The sequence below is a fragment of the Stigmatopora nigra genome, chromosome 11 (assembly GCF_051989575.1).
Source record: "Stigmatopora nigra isolate UIUO_SnigA chromosome 11, RoL_Snig_1.1, whole genome shotgun sequence".
Taxonomy (NCBI): Eukaryota; Metazoa; Chordata; class Actinopteri; order Syngnathiformes; family Syngnathidae; genus Stigmatopora; species Stigmatopora nigra.
Window position 1 is genome coordinate 5,085,995 of NC_135518.1, and position 18,744 is coordinate 5,104,738.

General features: G+C 38.9%; 3 protein-coding genes across 5 annotated transcripts in view; 2 read left to right on the forward strand and 1 right to left on the reverse strand.

The window, feature by feature from the left end:
* Positions 1-6,876, forward strand: part of tbl1x (transducin beta like 1 X-linked) — a 28,410-nt gene extending 21,534 nt beyond the window's left edge. The window contains exons 6-16 of the mRNA XM_077728251.1: positions 1,313-1,445; positions 1,625-1,766; positions 1,849-1,912; positions 2,059-2,156; positions 3,111-3,171; positions 3,257-3,378; positions 3,475-3,549; positions 3,608-3,735; positions 4,486-4,651; positions 4,735-4,836; positions 5,584-6,876. Of these exons, the coding sequence (XP_077584377.1) occupies positions 1,313-1,445; positions 1,625-1,766; positions 1,849-1,912; positions 2,059-2,156; positions 3,111-3,171; positions 3,257-3,378; positions 3,475-3,549; positions 3,608-3,735; positions 4,486-4,651; positions 4,735-4,836; positions 5,584-5,610 (1,118 nt within the window). The 3' untranslated portion in view covers positions 5,611-6,876. The remainder of the gene's footprint in view (positions 1-1,312; positions 1,446-1,624; positions 1,767-1,848; positions 1,913-2,058; positions 2,157-3,110; positions 3,172-3,256; positions 3,379-3,474; positions 3,550-3,607; positions 3,736-4,485; positions 4,652-4,734; positions 4,837-5,583) is intronic.
* Positions 6,877-7,467: 591 nt separating this feature from the next.
* Positions 7,468-15,070, reverse strand: gpr143 (G protein-coupled receptor 143). Its single transcript, XM_077728704.1, has 9 exons — positions 14,411-15,070; positions 13,274-13,383; positions 13,101-13,195; positions 12,204-12,296; positions 11,116-11,225; positions 10,939-11,047; positions 10,748-10,865; positions 9,880-10,132; positions 7,468-7,634 (listed from the first exon to the last, which is right to left on the reverse strand). The coding sequence occupies exons 1-9, from the start codon at positions 14,664-14,666 to the stop codon at positions 7,531-7,533; spliced, it is 1,248 nt and encodes a 415-aa protein (XP_077584830.1). The 5' UTR covers positions 14,667-15,070; the 3' UTR covers positions 7,468-7,530.
* Positions 15,071-15,499: 429 nt separating this feature from the next.
* LOC144204627 (ankyrin repeat and SOCS box protein 9-like) overlaps positions 15,500-18,744 on the forward strand; it is a 4,389-nt gene continuing 1,144 nt past the window's right edge. Inside the window, exons 1-7 of one of the 3 annotated variants that reach the window (XM_077728706.1) lie at positions 15,518-15,838; positions 15,904-15,983; positions 16,723-16,830; positions 16,912-16,963; positions 17,022-17,156; positions 17,866-18,057; positions 18,225-18,744. The exon at positions 18,225-18,744 is cut by the window's right edge and continues 444 nt beyond it. In XM_077728706.1, the coding sequence (XP_077584832.1) occupies positions 15,802-15,838; positions 15,904-15,983; positions 16,723-16,830; positions 16,912-16,963; positions 17,022-17,156; positions 17,866-18,057; positions 18,225-18,352 (732 nt within the window). In that variant the 5' untranslated portion in view covers positions 15,518-15,801 and the 3' untranslated portion in view covers positions 18,353-18,744. Of the gene's footprint in view, positions 15,839-15,903; positions 15,984-16,722; positions 16,964-17,021; positions 17,157-17,865; positions 18,058-18,224 lie in introns of all 3 variants that reach the window. The other 2 variants (XM_077728705.1, XM_077728707.1) reach the window with 2 other exon arrangements.

The following is an 18,744-nucleotide window of genomic DNA, read 5'->3' on the forward strand; positions in this document are numbered from 1 at the left end:
TTTCTACTAACCACAATGTAAATTTGTCATATTACTAGTAAAATCAATCAAATGAAGGAAAGGGATCGACTTTCCCATTGTTCTAACATCTTTACTGTTAGTTTTTAGATTAACTCACTGGCTGCAACAATAGACATTTAATCCATTTGGATTTGGCTGAGGTTTGGCAGGACCAGTCCCCTCCAGTCGAGATTGAGTGGATGATTATTGATCTCTGAGTTAACAGGAGATATTTACATTGTATATATTTTTTTTTATGACACATTCAGATTAAAAAAACCCATAATAGATAGACCAGTACAATGATTGACTTTATTACACATGGTTGAGTCTATGGTTGATTCAGTTAGTCAATGACCAAAAATATATTTATGATACGATTTCTGTACAACAAAGGCAAAAGTTACAAAACTTAACATATAAACAGAGTTTCCCCCAGAAAACCTGCAAAGCCTGGTAGTAGAAAAGCCATCAGTGGCTCACCATTTTTAATAGTAATATATAGATGAGGATGAAAAATGGTCACTTTACTGGAGCTTTGAAATGCTGACTTCTCAGTTTTTTTAAGCAATTTATTAACAATACCTGAATTAGAGTCTTACAAGAAGGCAAGTTTCGATGACATGGTGCATGTTTGGGCACTTTAAAATGTATCACAAGACAGTTTGAATATACAGTATGCATGCTGAATTTTGTTGCTCTTTTTTAACTTGATGTGGGGCAAGATATGCCGGGCAGCCCACTTGGCTTATAATGCAATGAAGGATGCACTGTAATAATTTATAATCATATGATGTCCTTTCATGGCATGTTTGAAATTAGGAATTCAAGAATTTTCATTGAAGATTGATTTGCGGCTGGAGGGAAAGAATTAGTCAAATCAAAACATCAAAATGAAAATAAAAATAGCAAAATGTTTTTCTTTTTTTTAAAAAATCAATTACCCCTAGATGCATTGATATCTTCCGCCTTACTGCGTCAAAGGAAGAACAGTGGTGAATAATACGATCCTTGCACAATGTGCTATAGTTTGCGCTTTGCAGCTTGATGTGCTTGTGAAACCTGAGAGATTTGGATCAGGTGGATTGTGAGACAGAGAGAGGATGTTTGTGTGTCAACATGCACTTGTGGAGATTTAATTTCAAGATGTCAGCAAGAGGAAGTTGAGAGAGAAATGAGGTTTGACTGTAACACTCCCCTTGGTTAAAGGCTAAGTCTTTCATATTTTCATGAAAATCTTGTGTTGAATTCAAAATAAATCTATGCCAGGTGCCTGTAATTTCATATGTGGATGCATACTCCTCCCCCTTAGATAACCATTGCGAGTCGATGGACATGGATGTGGACGTGGAGATCCCCGCCAGCAAAGCCACGGTGCTGCGAGGTCATGAGTCGGAAGTCTTCATCTGTGCCTGGAACCCTGTCAGTGATCTACTGGCCTCCGGGTAAGCTGCAAACTTGCGTGCCAAAGTGTGTGACCAAACTGACCCGAATAGTAAAAATCAGATAAGCGAACGCTTCATTGGGCACCATTTTCTAACACTGTTTACACCAAATGATGTGGAACTCAGAGTCTGGGCTGTTTTCCCCTGAAAACACAAATTGGTCTTTGTACTGTGTTCAGTTCGGGGGACTCCACTGCCAGAATCTGGAACCTCAACGAGAATAACAACTCCAACTCCACCCAGCTGGTGCTGCGCCACTGTATTCGAGAAGGTGGGCAGGACGTCCCCAGCAACAAAGATGTCACGTCATTAGATTGGAATGTAAGTTCCCTGCACACACTTGTTCTCCTTTTCTTTCAAAACAGACATTTGTATTAACTTCTTTATTTTCGATACCTGACAGAGTGATGGGACGCTCCTAGCAACGGGGTCATACGACGGCTTCGCCAGGATATGGACGAAGGACGGTAGGTTCTGCCATTGAAGGCGATGTACGTTTGACCCATTTTGAACGGGGCAAATTGATCTTATCGCTGCCAATAGCTGCCAAGGAGTGAATGTAATGGAGTTGTTGTTTGAAATGAAGTCTCATGGAATTGCCTTGATACATTAGGAAATCTGGCAAGCACCTTGGGACAGCACAAGGGGCCAATATTTGCACTCAAGTGGAACAAGAAGGGGAACTCCATTCTCAGTGCTGGTGTAGATAAGGTATTTACTAATTATGGCTGTGATACATAGTTTTTTTCCCTTAAGAGGTACACTTACTGTATATAAGACTTATCCCTAATAGCAAATACAGTTAAAGCTGAGAAACTCTTTACTCAAAAGAAAGTTGAAATTGTGGTGAAAATGTACCTGAATTTACTATTTTTTTTGACTGATGTCACAAAAATATGACAGTTTTCTGACTAAAAGGTGTCTTAACTTAGTTTATCATCCACCTTTTTCATTTTATGACAGTCTAAATTAGGCTTGTGCAATTATTACATTGAGATCATAGATCTAACAAAATTTAAGGGGAATGTCGGTGTTCAGCAATGAAAATAAAATTTTTATTATAAATTTAGAGGGAACTTTCCAAACTATAAATATTTCCACACAAAAATCTCAGTATCATTCAAAGACAACAAATGAAACCACAAAAACAGGCCTATGCCATTACTATGCCGCCCCTAAAAAAAATATAGCAACAAACCTTTCACCACTCTCCTTTTCTCCTTTTTCTATGACTCGCCACACTGCCTCCCCGGGGCCAAGAACTTAATCAGAACCAGGGAAAACGTAACATTTCCAAAATGCAGGGTGTCTTTATTATCCATAAAGTGTCAGTGCAGTTTATGTTTTTAATATTATATACTTCAAAAAGACACTGATCTCTAAGTCATTGTTACTTTGATACATTTCTCGCCCTGTAGAATGAACTTCTAGGGGTTCTTTTTCTTATTTTATTTCATAATTTATTTTAATCAACTTTGCCTATTAAAGATTAACATTATAGGAGAGTAAAAGTAGAATGACTCGTTTATATTTACATTTCGGACTATTTAAACTTTAGACCTATTGAAACCATTTAAAATACAATAGAACAACATATGAAAATAGTTATATTTACATAGATTTATGATGCATTGCCTTGATTGTCTGTGATTTTTTTTTTCCCAGACGACAATCATTTGGGATGCGCACACAGGAGAAGCCAAACAGCAGTTCCCCTTCCACTCAGGTAAATTGTGTTCAATCATCCATGTGAAATAGTACTAAAAGACACGAGGAGCCCTTTTTAATGAGCACCTTGTTGATTCCAATAGCTCCGGCTCTAGATGTGGACTGGCAGAACAACACCACATTTGCCTCGTGCAGCACTGACATGTGCATCCACGTGTGTCGCCTCGGCAGCGACCGGCCACTCAAGACTTTCCAGGGTCACACGGTAAGATCATCCGCGCCATAAACCGCTTCGTAATATTCCTAAGGGAGCCATATTGTAATGAACTCTGTCCCGTTTTTTTCTTTTCTTGCTTGATAGAACGAAGTTAATGCCATTAAGTGGGATCCTTCGGGAATGCTGCTCGCCTCATGCTCGGACGACATGACCTTAAAGGTGAGAAAAGCCTCAAGTTTTGAAGACAACGAGGGAATTTATGTCTGTGCCGTTCCAGATCTGGAGTATGAAACAAGAATCGTGCGTCCACGACCTCCAGGCGCATAGTAAAGAAATCTACACAATTAAATGGAGTCCGACTGGGCCCGGCACCAGCAATCCCAACTCCAACATCATGCTTGCCAGGTGAGAAAGGACTTTTATGAAAAGAAGATGAAGAGAAAAAAAATGATTGATTTTTTTTCATATAAGAGATTTATCTATAATATTCCAATCTTCTTTTTGTAAATAAATCATTAAATAGGGTGTGAAAGAAGACCACACCCACAAACATTCTGAAAAGTAAAATATTGCAGTCTGTTTCTTTGCGAAAACAACATCACAGGGTTAAAGAAAATAGCATAAATTGTTCATATAGCTGACATGCTGGGGAAAAAAACAATTCCATTATTTGAAAATATGTATAATCAGTCATTGTGAGCAGGTGGTTGTTTTTTTTAAATCTGTGCTTACTTTTCACCTTTCCCCCCAATACACACTTCTGTCCACCATTTTCTCCTAAAAGATTAAACTATGCACAACCTTAATAAGTGTACATCAAACTCTGCGACACATTATAATTGTTCAATGTTAAAGGACATTTGGTTTTATTTACTTGATTACTTGAGTATTCTCAGTGAATACTTTTTTTGCTTGTACTTCACTCCAAATTTTGGAGGGCTACTTTACCTCAAGTGTAATAATTTTGAAGTAATGCTTTTCTACCCACTTCTGATATTAATAACCACGACCAAAAGTGGGCAGGCTAATCTGGCTAACTGACACAAGACTCATTCAGAGAACAACATTTTATGGCTATTGACAAGCCCCACAAAATGTATCAAATAAGTACTTTTGGTCTAATTAATCTTGGGTGTATCTTTCCCACCTTTGTAGCGCTTCATTCGACTCGACGGTACGGCTGTGGGACGTCGAACGAGGGGTCTGCATCCATACGTTGACCAAGCACCAGGAGCCCGTCTACAGCGTGGCCTTTAGCCCGGACGGCAAGCATCTCGCCAGTGGCTCCTTTGACAAGTGTGTGCACATTTGGAACACGACGGTAAGTCTTGGCCACGTCCGTTTGTCCTTGGACATGATGGTCCTCTTTCTTGGCTGTTCTTTTCAAGTAATATGTTGTTACAGAGCGGGGCCTTGGTGCATAGCTACAGAGGTACCGGTGGGATCTTTGAAGTGTGTTGGAATAGCACCGGTGACAAAGTTGGTGCCAGCGCGTCAGATGGTTCAGTAAGTGTTCACATATACACATTTATAAAATTCATTATATTATTAACCTTTTGTAGGGCTTTCTCCTAAAAAAAATCTAATTTAGACTGTTTATAGATTATATGCCTTTTATTTTGTTATACATAAAAATAATGATTAATTTTGGAATTGTTTTTTAATATGCAAATGTTTTTTTTCAGTGTTAATTCATTTTGTTTTTTTAATTAATTCAATATAGCCCACTAGCCTTATTAAAACATTGGGAGAAAGCCTTTTCTAATCATTCAATGATTGTATAATCATCTCAAATTTCTTTGAAATTAACAATATATATATTTTTAATAACATAGACGCATTAAACACATACATTTAATCATAAAAATAAAAAAATACATCCCTTAATAAAAAAAATTCAACTCATAATTGATCAACTTAAAATTTGGTCAATAAAAGGTTGGCAACTAATTTACTGCAAAACAGAAAATAACCAACAAATAGTAAATGTTACTTTGCCGACATCTACTGATGAAGAACTTTCTAATCTAATCTACTGGTGAAAGAGTATAGCAAGTCTTGTGCGCATATAAACTGTATCCTTGATTCAGTCATCATTTTTTGAGTTCCAAATACGGCTTATAAGTAAGAAAATACGGTACTCAAAGTATTTACGTATGCAAATGAAAAAAAAATTGACCGAGCTTGCGAGCATATACATAGGCGATGCACCAGGTGCACTAACTGGCGTCCACTTGTCGTTTCTCGCGTCAGGTATGCGTTCTGGACCTCCGGAAATAGCAGTGTCGGACGACTAGTCGACGGAATGTGCAACGGAATGCCTTCTTAAGACATCAGCAAACGTTCTTGTTGCTCATCTTGGGAAGTGTGGCAGATCCACCGAGTTAAATTCAAGAAAAAAAATAACTCACGGGAGCAACTACAGTAACAACAACAACAACAAAAAACAGACGAGGAAGGAGCGACCGTTCGCTATCAGACTTGCGTCGACAAAACCGGAGCTTTTACGTCACGGTATCTCATAAGGAAGCGTTGCCATTGGTCCCCTTCCTGCCGCAGTCCGGCCGCCGGGCAGGCAGGACGACTCAACCGGGAGGCGGTCGATGATGGAAAGAAGCCTCGTAGAATTCCTCGGGGGCGAACGACGCAAGTGAAAACTCCACCTTAGCCCACAAACAGACTTATCGAAAGCGTAAAAGGTGGAGCCTTGCTGTTCCCGACCGATCCTCCCATACCGGCCCGACAATTGGAAACAGCACGGACAAAAAAAATGTGTGCAAAAGTGTGGTTTTACAAAGAGAAATTTGCCCTTTTTTTGGATGTACATGTGAAGAATGTAAAGATATGTAAATTAGATTAATACACAGACTTATATACTGTGTATATATGTTTATATACAGTACACCTTATTGACGTCACGTTAGGGGCTCGCTAATGGCTCGAAGCCGCTTTTTAATTCCAAACTCCTTTTTTTTTCCAGTCGAGGCACAAACAGCCAAATTTACGGAATCATCGCGTGTCACTCAGTTGCGTCCTCACATTGTGTGTAAAATGGGCTAAACAAAGCCACACCCACCAAATTCCAACGCAGTTTTCCACGGTTTTCTGTTTTGAGCACTTTTTCCCTGCGCCAATTCTACTGAAGCATCCAAATCTGAATCCCAAAAAGTGTGTAACTTTTGCTTCAGTTTCTTTTTTCAACTTGCGCTCAAACAACATGAAGTGCACTTTAAAAAAAACCCTCAAGGTGGCTTTTTTTCTGGAGGTGAAAGGCAGACATTTCCCCCTTTTTTTCTCATCAGGTGTCACAATAGGATATCAAGGGGTCATCCACGTTTTTTTGGGACTTTTTCAGAGCCATTATTGTCTGTGTCAGACTGAGAAATTGGGCTGTGGGTTTGCTGGCCAATGTGGATGAAACGCTGTGACAGCTACTGATACTATGTCTCTAGCGCACCCTGGTCTAGGGTGTGGTCACCTGTTTCAAGACTAAACATTCAAAGTCGTTCAGTGTCTCAAATAAATCACTCTATTTTGATATCAGAACACTTGTGCTTTCAATGTTGTCATTTATTTAACAAAAGTAATAACAAAATCATTTTAAAATTAGATCTGGTAAAATTACATTAGTGAAAATTTGTTTTTTTCTTGTTAATTTTGCAACAATTTTTCTCTAATACATCTCGTTTAAAAAAAAATCTGAATTACTTTTTAATTCAAGATATACAACTTTCTGTTCTAAAAAAAATCTAATATAATTACGGTGGCACCTCTCCTTACAAGATTAAATGGTACCAGAAGTTTTTTCATTTTTGAATTTTTTCGTGAGTAGAAGCTCATTTTACATGTAAAAAATACAATAATATCTCCTTCTGGTGCATGCCCAACACTTAAGAATCAACAGTAGTAAACATCGGAGATGGATTGGGCATTTAATAAGAATAAAAGTGCAAAAAGATTATCTAACGACTAATCTAAAAACTGGTGGAATAGTCATGTCCGCATACAATACAAATAATACACAAGCAGATACGTAAACAGTCTTAAACAGTTAACAGGCTTCTCATCTCAAGAATACTTTAAATTGCAACACGGGAGTTATATAAGCCAAGCTAAAAAAAATATTATTGTTTATTTATTTATTATTATTATTATTATCTTTTTTACCAGAAAGAGTAGTTTAGAGCGATGTGATGTTGGCTAGTGCTTCCCTGACGTCCCCAAGGATTCCTCATCAGCGTCTATGCCGCCATAGTCTGGTAGTTCGCTGGATATGTGGATTTCAACTGTGCTAGATTCTGAACCTACCGAGACAAAACAGGGGAAGGGGATTGGCACTGCATTATTTTTATGTTTTAAATCTATCCCTCTGTTACGAATACATCTTAGTGAGTTGTTTTACAATAAATAAATATTTATATATTAGTGCTGGGCAATGATTACATGTACAGTAAATCACCCGATTAATTGCAGTGTCAGGTTAAAATGATATTACTTAAAAACTCATTATTGGAATAATGCCAGTCAATCACACCTAATTAATTGCTTCTAAAATGTGTACTCATTGCCCAACTTTGAAAAGTATATACAACTGAGACATATCATACAAACAAAAATCTAAACATCCAACATTGTGTTAATGAAGTGTCAACAGGCCTTTTTAAAATGTGTACGATAAATCTTTATTTGAGGTTTGTCATACAGAAAATTTTGAATTTTTTTATATAATCACAGGGTGGACAACAAAAAATTGAAAGTGAAGAAAACGGGGAAAAAAACTAAAGTTCAAAGCAATATATTATTGACTGTGTTGACGTATTGCCTGCTATTGAGGTAAGAAATAAAGTTGCATGGAGATTCTATTGCTAAAGAAAGAAAAGGGAATTGAGAGCAAAATATTGTTAAGTATAGTACTAAAGTATATAAAAATGGCGAGGAAATAAGAACACAATATTGAAATGAATTAGTTCAGCATGTGTTTGTTTTTAGGGTATCTGTGTAATTGTTTCAGGGCTTCTTTCGTAACACAAGGACATCACGTTGGCTGTTCTAGTGAATACTTGACCAAGACAACAAAGATTGAAGAAAAAAGTTTGTGTAATAATTTTGCTCAAAGTTCACAGGCTCGTGACATCATGTGTACCTTCACAAATAGAATAATATCTTCTGTGTTGTGTTATTAGTAATGATTATGAGCCAGGACACTGTCTGTTTTTCTCCCCCAGAAGAAGAAACAGGAAATGAGGATATAGTATTATACAACTTTTCATAATAGTTTTATTCCCTATCTGTGAGATGCATCAGAAAAGTTGCCAGATTTGTAAGTTTTCTGGCAGTTCCAGTCATGGGACTTGTTGGAAAAATCCCAGGCTTGCTTATGGGGAGTGGTGGACCATCAGGGCCTGCTAGGCCTTCTCTGCTGGGCTAAAACATTTCTGAATAACAGACTGATGTTATGTTAATTATATTTTGTTCATGAATACTTAATTCCAAATTGTCTGACAGCTTCCTTTCATTGCTTTTCCTCTAGTTGGGCTGCTTCCAGATGTATGTTTTCATATTTGAAAATCTAACCAATCACATTTCAGCCATTATTTGTTGCCAGGGTCAGAAATCTCCCTGGAGGCCTTCGCAGTCAGTTCTGCAGGCTCTGCTGCATGAAACAAGTGTCGATTAAACTGTTGCTTTAACCAATCAGATTTCGAGCATAGGGGTACGTCAACGCTTTCATAAACTTTGATTGGCTCGTGTTTGAGTGGACTAGCCAGAGCTAGCAAACTATCTGGAGCGAGCAGTACAAGGATTTAATCGTGGTTTTGTTAACCCGCAATGGTGGAAGGAGGAGAAGAAATTGATTTGTTTGCAGATTCATCATTAAGAAAGGTCGGACAACTCCGAAGCAAGCAAGCCTGGAACAAACCCCAAGTCGAATAAAAATGAAAGAAATACCACAGGACAAGCTCGACTTTTTGCATTAGCTTCGATGGCGATAGAAAAGGAGGAAGAAGGAAGCATGGATTTTGTGTACAGATAAAGAAGATTTTTGGTGAGTAAAATATGGCTATATTCCTAAATAATATTCCAATTGTATGGTTATTATTTATGCTTTTTATATGTGTCGCAGGTGTAGCTGGAGTAAAGGTTTTACAAGGTCATAACAAAACTAGTTCAGGAACTGCTGAGAAACTTCTACTCTGTGGGAGAAGTTTTAGTACAGGTATTATTTATTGATTGATTGAATGCTTATGCCGAATTGTTTTGAACAATATTTCAATGCATAGGATGTAACAATAACCGAGTCATTTAAAAAAAAGGGGGAAAAAAACTTCCATCAATAGCTTCTCACCAGTCCTGGACTTTTTCAATAGATTCAGTCCGTTTCACAGTAGTATTGCATTTTCCGTTCCAGGCAGTAAAAAGTAAAAACAATCCACTTAAATAAAAGCTCACATTCTCAAATCGAAAAAAAAAGAAGTACTAATCCATTCATCCTTCATCACCATCCCTCGTACATGGGCGAACCATTAGCAGCGCCACGAGCCCAATTACCTTCTGAGAGGATGCTGATTGCGTCCGACTGCAGCTGCCCGTTGCCGTTCATGTTTTTCTTGGCCTCCTGCACATGACTCTGGTAGAGCAGGGCTGTGCTCAGCATAGAGTCACGACCCCCATTGGCCGCCGATGTGGACGCCGACTCCCATATGGGGTCTCTGCGACCTCGTGGGCTCAGGTCCACGTCAAAACCAGTCCAGCCGTGGAAGGCTAGTGTGTTGAGGAAGGCCTGCATTGGGTTCAGGATTCCCTGAAACGCAAGATGTGCATAGTGATAGAAATGCCATTGACTGTTACATATGTCCCATCCAATTACATGCTTTTAATTCATTCATTCAGAGAAGACCCTCATTTCGTTGCCGGCCAATGGCAAGGCACAAGGAAACAGATAACAATTTTTCCTTATACATAGTTTAGTTTGAGTGTTCAACCAGCCTAGCATGCATGTTTTTGGGATGTGGCAGGAAACTGGAGTACCCAGAGAAAACCCATGCAGGGTTGTGGAGAATATGCAAACTGCACATGCAATACTAACGTGCATTTGACCTTGAATGCATGGAGAAATGCAATCAGGGGTGTTTTTTGCGAGCATGCATTTGCGAATTTCTTGCGGAAAATGGTCGAGGAAAATTCTTGGAATTAATTTTTGGTGGGGCGACCAATAATTGATCATTTTTCAGCGCAAACATAAATATATTCACATTGTGAAAGCCCAATTGAAAATATATTTATGGCAATATACTGTAAGAATTTTCTGCTAATTATTGGCGACCACTGCTTAGGCCTTAGGGCATCATCTCTCCATTTTGACACTTTCCATATTGTCTGTTTTTTTGGCACACATGTAAAGAATTGGAAAGCTTACCATGATAAACCATGTGATAAGAGCAGCGTTCCTGATATTCCTTAGGGTTCCGTCATTGATGTTTTCCTGCATCTCCAGGTAGAAAAGGAGGCTCTCGTTGATAATGTTGGGAATCCAGCTGATGTGTGATACACAAAAATCAACATTATATAATAATAAACGTGTCAGGCAGCAAAAAACAAGAAACTCACCAAATAAAGAAGACTAGCATAATTTTAAAGAAGCGTATTTTAATAGCGGTAGCTAGCCGACGCTCGTTTTCAGTGTAGATTCCTTGACGTCCTTTCAGCAGTGATGTCACTACAGAAGAAAAATGTTTCTTTTTCAGAATTAGGTCATATATTTGAAATTAGATTTAGGAAGCTGACCTGCAGAGGTTGTTCGATTGAAGAAAATGGGGTTGGCCACAAGGACTAACAACATGGGTGCGTATGTGGTCACGTAATGAGGGATAGCGTGCTGGAAGCCTTGTTCGCAACTGGAAAAAAAACATGGAATGCACACACACTAATGTGAATTTTCATGACCCTAAATTTAAGAACTTTTTCAGTTTCATACAGAAAAATATCCTGCAAGTTTGAGAAGAATCCCTTTATTCATTCTTCAGTTATTTTGAACAAAAACAATCCGATAAAACACCTGTCAATTTGAACCGATATCAAATATAACACAATTATCTCTTACAATTGATAGCTAAGACGCAATTTGCGGTTGAAAACATAATTATTTTGCTTGTGTATGATAGATTATATTGATAAATACAACAAAACAGCATTATTGCTTTTTTCTGTAATGCTCATGTGTTTTCTTAAAATGCATTTTTAAGGTTAAAGATCTTTTTGTATGGTGATTACAAATGTTTTTTTAAATGGACAACGGACATCTGAGACTTGGGGGGGGCATCATATTTGCTTGGTTATGCTAGATTCAAATGGTCTTGAAGAACATTAAATGAGACCAAACGATGCGACAAACTATGGAAATGCGATTAAAATTCATATTTGGAAATCTAATAATAGATATGGAGAAGATTTTTGTAACTACTGTTTCTTGTTTTGAGCTTATCAGTGATTTATTCATTCATTTTCTGTACCGCTTATCCTCACAAGGGTCACGGAGGGTGAATTGGTGACCAATCGCAGGGCACAAGAGGACAGACAACCATTCACGCTCACACTATAAGGAAATTGAGAGTGTTCAACCAACCTAACATGCATATTTTTAGGATGTGGGAGGAAACCGGAGTACCCAAAGAAAACCTACACAAGCCCGGGGAGCACATGCAAACTCCACACTGGAAAGTCCGGACCTGGGATTGAACCCTCGATCTCAGAACTGTAAGGCTAATCACTCTGCTTTCACACATTTAATGTGATAATGAATGAATTTTCCATATTTATTGTTTTCATTAAAGTCACAAAAGATGTTCATTTGCAGACTTAAAAAAAAATCTTACTTGGAAATGGAGGGGTAGTAAAGCATGGCCACGCCCTCCACACACAACAGTAAAGCCAGACCCCATGTGATCATGTGGTACAGGATAATAGTGCTGAGGGATAAAAAGAACAAGTGATAAGTATGGAACACGTGCTCAGTTCTTTGTCCTCGGGCTACGTTTGACACCCTACTACGCACTTAGCAAGGAATTTTAAAAAGCCATGTGCCTCCTCCATTCATTTAGCAAATTCTGGGAAGACTAAGTTGTAGCAGAGATCATTTTTTGGTCGTTAATGGTAGTAAACGAGTTGTGGTCATGATGTGAGTGTGACTAACAGCACTACTTTTGTAAAATTAGGTCTTTTTCTTGAAGCGTTATCATTTTAGTTTAACTTTTTTATTCGCTGGTAATTTTAGGCTGTCGTTCTTCTTGTTTTATTCGTGTTAAGCCAAGGTTCTATATGTAGTTATGCATTAAAAAAAGATCCCAAATGCCTTTACAAATACAAAATTGACAAATGATTATCGCTGTTAATGTAAAATAATTTTAAAAAATTAGTTACAAAATGACAGAGTAATTGAGCAACATGTAAGAGCTGTATATAGAAATATTTTTCAAATAAATTAATTTAATGAATTGACATAAAACAATTTTATTTAAAAGCATAACTTATAATTAATGAGGACAATTCCTTATCTATACACATATAAAATGATAAATATTAAAAAAAGAATCCCCTTAATATATACTTGTTTTTAACATTTTTACAAAAAATGACTGAAGAGAATGAGTTGCTATTTTAAATACAAATTGATTTTCACAATACACTAACAGCATTAAAATAGATAAAATGTTCAAAATGAAATTTCCTCAGAAAAATGTATGATTTCCATGTATGATTTTCAGGGACTTCACCTTATTCCCGCCGATGTCTTAACCACCAGAAAGACATCGACCGCATAGCAAAAGGTCCACCAGAAGGAAGCGCTGTAAAACAACTGGATCCACATCTGTAAAGAGGAAGAGCATCTTTACCCAAGTGCGAATATGTACGTATCGTCCCATTACGGGCAAGTAGCGGGTCTTACTGCACTGCCGAGGCAGAGAACGTCCGGCCAAGGGTCGGTGCTGTTGGCTACGGAGATCTCTTCCACTACATTGGGGAGGCCCACCCATAGAGAAGACCTCAAAACAATACCTAGAGGGACAATTCAGATTTTGTTATATATCTCATCTCATTTTCTGAATCACTTTATCCTCACCAGAGTCACATAGGGTGCTGGAGCCTACCCCAGCTGACTTTAGGCCAGAGGCAGGGCACACCCAACCAATCACAAGGAGACAAGCAACCATTCACGCTCACACTCATTCCTAGGGTCAATTTTGAGTGTCCAACCAGCCTGCCTTGCATGTCTTTGGAGTTTGGGAGGAAACCGGAGTACCCGGAGAAAACCCACACAGGCCCAGGGAGAACATGCAAACTCCACACAGGTGGACCGACCTGAATTTGAACCAAGGTCCCCCACTGTGAGGATGACACGCTAACCACTCATTCACTGGGCCGCCCCCTGTTATATATATCATTAACTCCAAATCTATCCATTAGAATTTAAACATTGACCACAGTTGATTTCCGCGCACACACTCATGCATATGCATGTAAGTATATATGTAAGTATGTAAGTATGTAAGTATGTATGTATGTATGTATGTATGTATGTATGTATGTATGTATGTATGTATGTATGTATGTATGTGTATATATATATATATATATATATATATATATATATATATATATATATATATATATATATATATATATATATATATATATATATATATATATATATATATATATATTTTTTTTTTAATGAAAAAAGGAGCATTCAATTCAAACTACTATTTAAGTATTATTTTCCCCCAAGCTGACTTCAATTAAATCAATGCTATTTTAAATGATTTATATATTTTTTAATTGCCCAGTTTTGCATAAAACGGCTATTTACTTGAGACAACCCTAGCATATTTAATTTTTTATAAACATATATAGATATATATAAAACAAATTACACAATCATGAATCACTATTCATGGTTCACTTCAAGTGAAGTCAGACATTTAAAGTTCATTAGATGATGTACATTCACCAAATGTGCATGAAACGCAGACACTCAGTCAAAAGCAAACTCTTTGAACTCCTTCAATAGTAGCCGACGCAATACCTGCACATCCCAAAATGTCACAGACGCTGATGATCAAGAGTATCCTCGAGGAAGACGCGGGTCTGGGCAGTGGATACTGCCCGAGCCGCCTGTAGCCTTTCCTCTTGGGCAGAATCTGCAGCAGGGCAAAGAGCGCGCTGACCCCCGCGCTGCCCGCTGTGAGAACGCCGAAAAGGAGCGGCTGGAAGGTGACCACCAACTCGGTGGCCGCGTCTCGGTTAGAGCAGCAAAAGGTCTCCAGTCGCGGGGACGCCATGAATGCTCGAGCCGGACGGCCAAGCAAGCACGCCGAGCGTCCAGTCGGCTTGCAAGCGGAAAAGAGAAGAAAGGGAGACCGCTTAACCCAATTCTTCAAGAGAGTCTGCTCACATGGTAGCTACATCATGTGCTTTCATTTAATCCCCCCCGCCACAGCGAGCCTCAACAAACAGCACACTACAATATCCGAGTATAATAGGAAAAGCCAAGTGGCTTTTTTCAACTTTTAACTTACTGGGATTTATAATTTGGACATCAACTCCAGCAAAAGGCAGGGGACAACCTTTGCATGTTATTGGGATGAGGGGATGAAACTAGAGTACCTGGAGAAAACCCACACAAGCCCAGGTGAACATGCATAGTTCGCACAGTGATCGAACCCTCGGCCTTAGAATTGTGAGGCCAACACGCTAACCAGGCCGCTGTAAATAAACTTATATGTATATATACATACATAGGTAAAAGAAATAAACATAAAAATAAAACACTCCCAAAAGTATTCTTAAGGAAAAGTACTGTTATGGGGATGAAATTTTACTTAGGTAAAAGTACTTGTTAAAGCAGAAATAAATACCAGTAACTACCCAAACACATCCTCTATGACTTTCTACTCTGTAGAAATGATCTTCATTCTCATAAAATAAATTTTCCATACTCTTAAAATAGCAACTTTTAGTTGAGTAAAATCCTGAAAGTTCTGATTCCTAACCTTTGGAACTCAAAGGACGAAACTGCTTGTTTTTAGCAATATGTCATCTCTTGGTTAAACTTTTGTCAACATTACAGTTTAAATCTCTCAGCAAATGATTTCTTCTTCAACCTAGAAACCTCTTAAATGTCTTCCTAGGTGTTTGGAAGATTGAAAAATTGCGGACATATTACAGTTTGGCTAGACTAAATAGCTCCCATGTTGTTCTGGGTGTCAAATGTCAAGACAAAAATTCCAACCTGCCCAACAGGCCTCCTTCTTTTGTTCCAGCACCTCCATTGGTGGAGACATACCCGTCACACTTCCTGCAAGGCAAGCTGCTTTTCTGAACAGGAAATGACAACAGAATGCCTTAGGGCAATTTGTATGAAGAGCAGATGTGTTTTCAACTTGTTTTGAAAAGTAGGGCGAAAGGAGAAGAACCATGGCAGCAGTTTACTTCTCCAATCCTCTCATTAGCGGTGAGTGATGCACATTTGTCTTGATTGCAAGTATGTGATGTGTACGTTTGTGTTGCCCACGTAAGATGTTGAAGCGGACTGGGGTCCCGTTCATGATGCGGCTTTCCATGGACAGATGCTGACAGTGAAAAAGCTCATTGAGAAGGTAATGCTTCACTTACTGACTTCTGGAGAACTTTAAATATTAACACAGTATCAACTGTCAGTTTGTGTTTCTGTAAATGACAATTTAAATGAATTCATCACTAGTAGTTGTCCAATCCAAAATGTAATTGATTTTTGTGAGAAATATTGATGGAGATGCTCTCATCTGTTTACAAGAATAAGATAAATATCACAAAATTATCTTGAAAAAAAGGCTGTGGGGAAACTCCTAACCTACTGGAACCAAGATGTACGCAATTAAATCATCAGCCTTGACACAAAAATTAAATATTTGGGCTCCAAGGATTGAAAGATACTGGCCTATGGTACATGGTTGGCAAGTTTCAAGACAATCTGTTGACAAATGACGCAAGAGTAGGACTTCCAAGTTTGTGTCCACAAGAACAACAAAAACAATAAAAATAAGGACTATAAATTATGTTAGTTCATTAACTGCCATTGATGCCGATAGACGGCCAATCAATCTGAACTGGGATAGATGGCAGAAAAAAAATGAATGAAAGACCACTTGCTTCCAACCCTCCCATTTCAAATAGATTGGACAATCACTAGTGACAAACTGAGTGGAATGAGGAAATACTCATGTTCAATAATTGGGGATAAAAAGTATTACTAATGGTGCATCGTAGACTCAAAGTCAATAAATTCAACATATTTTTATGTCAATGGCAGCCGTTGAGTTGAAATGTAACCCACTGTTGTTTTTTGTGGTCCAACAGGGTGCTTGTGTGAACCTGGTCACGATGAACGGGGTCTCCCCCCTGCATGTAGCGTGTGTTGGAGGTCACGCAACTTGCGCCCAACTGCTGCTGCAACACGGTGCCCATGTAAGTCGTATTTGCTTATTCATCACATGTGTCATGAGTGAAAAAAATCCTAATCTGTTTGAATTCAATTGTTATCATAAGGTAGACAGTCGCTCGTTAGATGGCTCTCCCATTCACGTAGCAGCGGCAAAAGGTAAGCAATTCGCCGAAAGGTCAAAGGTCTTTCTGTATTGTGACTGTTTTCTATGCAGGTTACCCAAAATGCATTGAGACTCTGGCACAGCACTGTGCCGACGTGGATCTGAACCTGGGTCAATCTGGAACCCCTCTTCATGTTGCCTGTGCCAATCGGCAAGTAAACGCGGTCAAGCAACTGTTAGATCTCGGTAAGGAATGTATTCTATTTAGTGGATTGTCAATATTGAATGTATGAAGTGGAACAATTGGGCGGCCCGGTGAACGAGTGGTTAGCGCGTCGGCCTCAAATTGGGGGACCTGGGTTCAAATCCAGGTTGGTCCACCTGTGTGGAGTTTGTATGTTCTCCACCGGATTGTGTGGGTTTTCTTTGGGTAATCCAGTTTCCTCCCACATTCCAAAGACATGCAAAGTAGGCTGATTGGACACTATAAATTGCCCCTAGGTATGATTCTGAGCGTGGTTGTTTTGTCTCCTTGTGGCCACCAATTCAGGGCAAGGTCTCAGGGGGTGCTGGAGCCAATCCCACAAACTATGGGTACAAGGAGACCTTCAAACATTCACGCTTACAATCGGGCAATTTAAAGTGTTCAACCAGCCTGCGATCCATGTTTTTGAGATGCAGGAGGAAACCCCAGAGTACCCCAAAGAAAACCCACGAAAGCCCGGGGAGATCTTGCAAACTACACACACCAGAAGGTCTAAATCTGGGATTGAACACTCAATCGCATGACTGTGAGGGTAACGCACTAACCACTTGTCCACAGGCCACTATTTGCTAAATATGATTAGCATAAGTCATATAATAACTTCACTGTAGTTTGCCCGTGGCTCTAAATTAGCCAGGACCACCACTGCCACCTAATCAACAAGGATATCTCGGCCCATCCCACTTTCAGGTGCATGTGTCAACATCAGCTCACTGGGCGAGTCCCCATTGCACGTGTCCGTGCGCCTGCAACATCCCGAGATGGTGTCACTTCTACTGGATTACGGTGCCGACACCACCCTGCGAAACTCGGATGGGAAACGGCCACCAGACCTGGCGCCCCCTGGCAGCGATGTGGAGAAACTGCTCACTCAAAACCGAGGTATACAGTCATCCCTCAAATATCGCGGATAACATAGACCAGCCATGGCTGTAATAATCAAAAAATTGCAAAGTAGAATCACCCCTTACTATATATTATAGTCCAAAATTCTTGAGTGGGAGTTTAATAGCCAGAATTTGATGATTATTTATGTAATTTACCCTCAGGGATCCCTACACTGATGCAGCTGTGTCGCCTTCATATCAGAATGGTTTTGGGCCAACGAATGTTGCGCCTCGTCCCTAAACTCCAACTGCCCTCAAGTCTTAAAAATTACCTTTTATGGAGAACCTGATGTCGCCAATAGAGGGCGCGATGGTACAGTATTTGAGGACAAACCAGAGGAGGAAAAAAAATTCAATTTAAGGTCAAATGATCATCAGCATGTTTTCTATTCATGAGTTGCTGGCACACTTTTTTTGGCCTTTCATCTCCTCTTGTTGATGCTCCAAATACATTTTTGGGCTTCAGCCTTTCAAGATGAATTTACATATTTTAGATAGGAATAGTTCAGCCACTAGCGCTTTACTTTTTTAAAATAAAATCCCAATCTTGGGAAAACTTTAGTGTGGAATTTGTAAAATGAAAAATTATGCTTGAATATTTGTATTTTATAGTGTAAATGTCTGAATCATATATTATATTTTGTCCATCAATACTTACTGGTCGGGAAAACTTTTCCCTTTG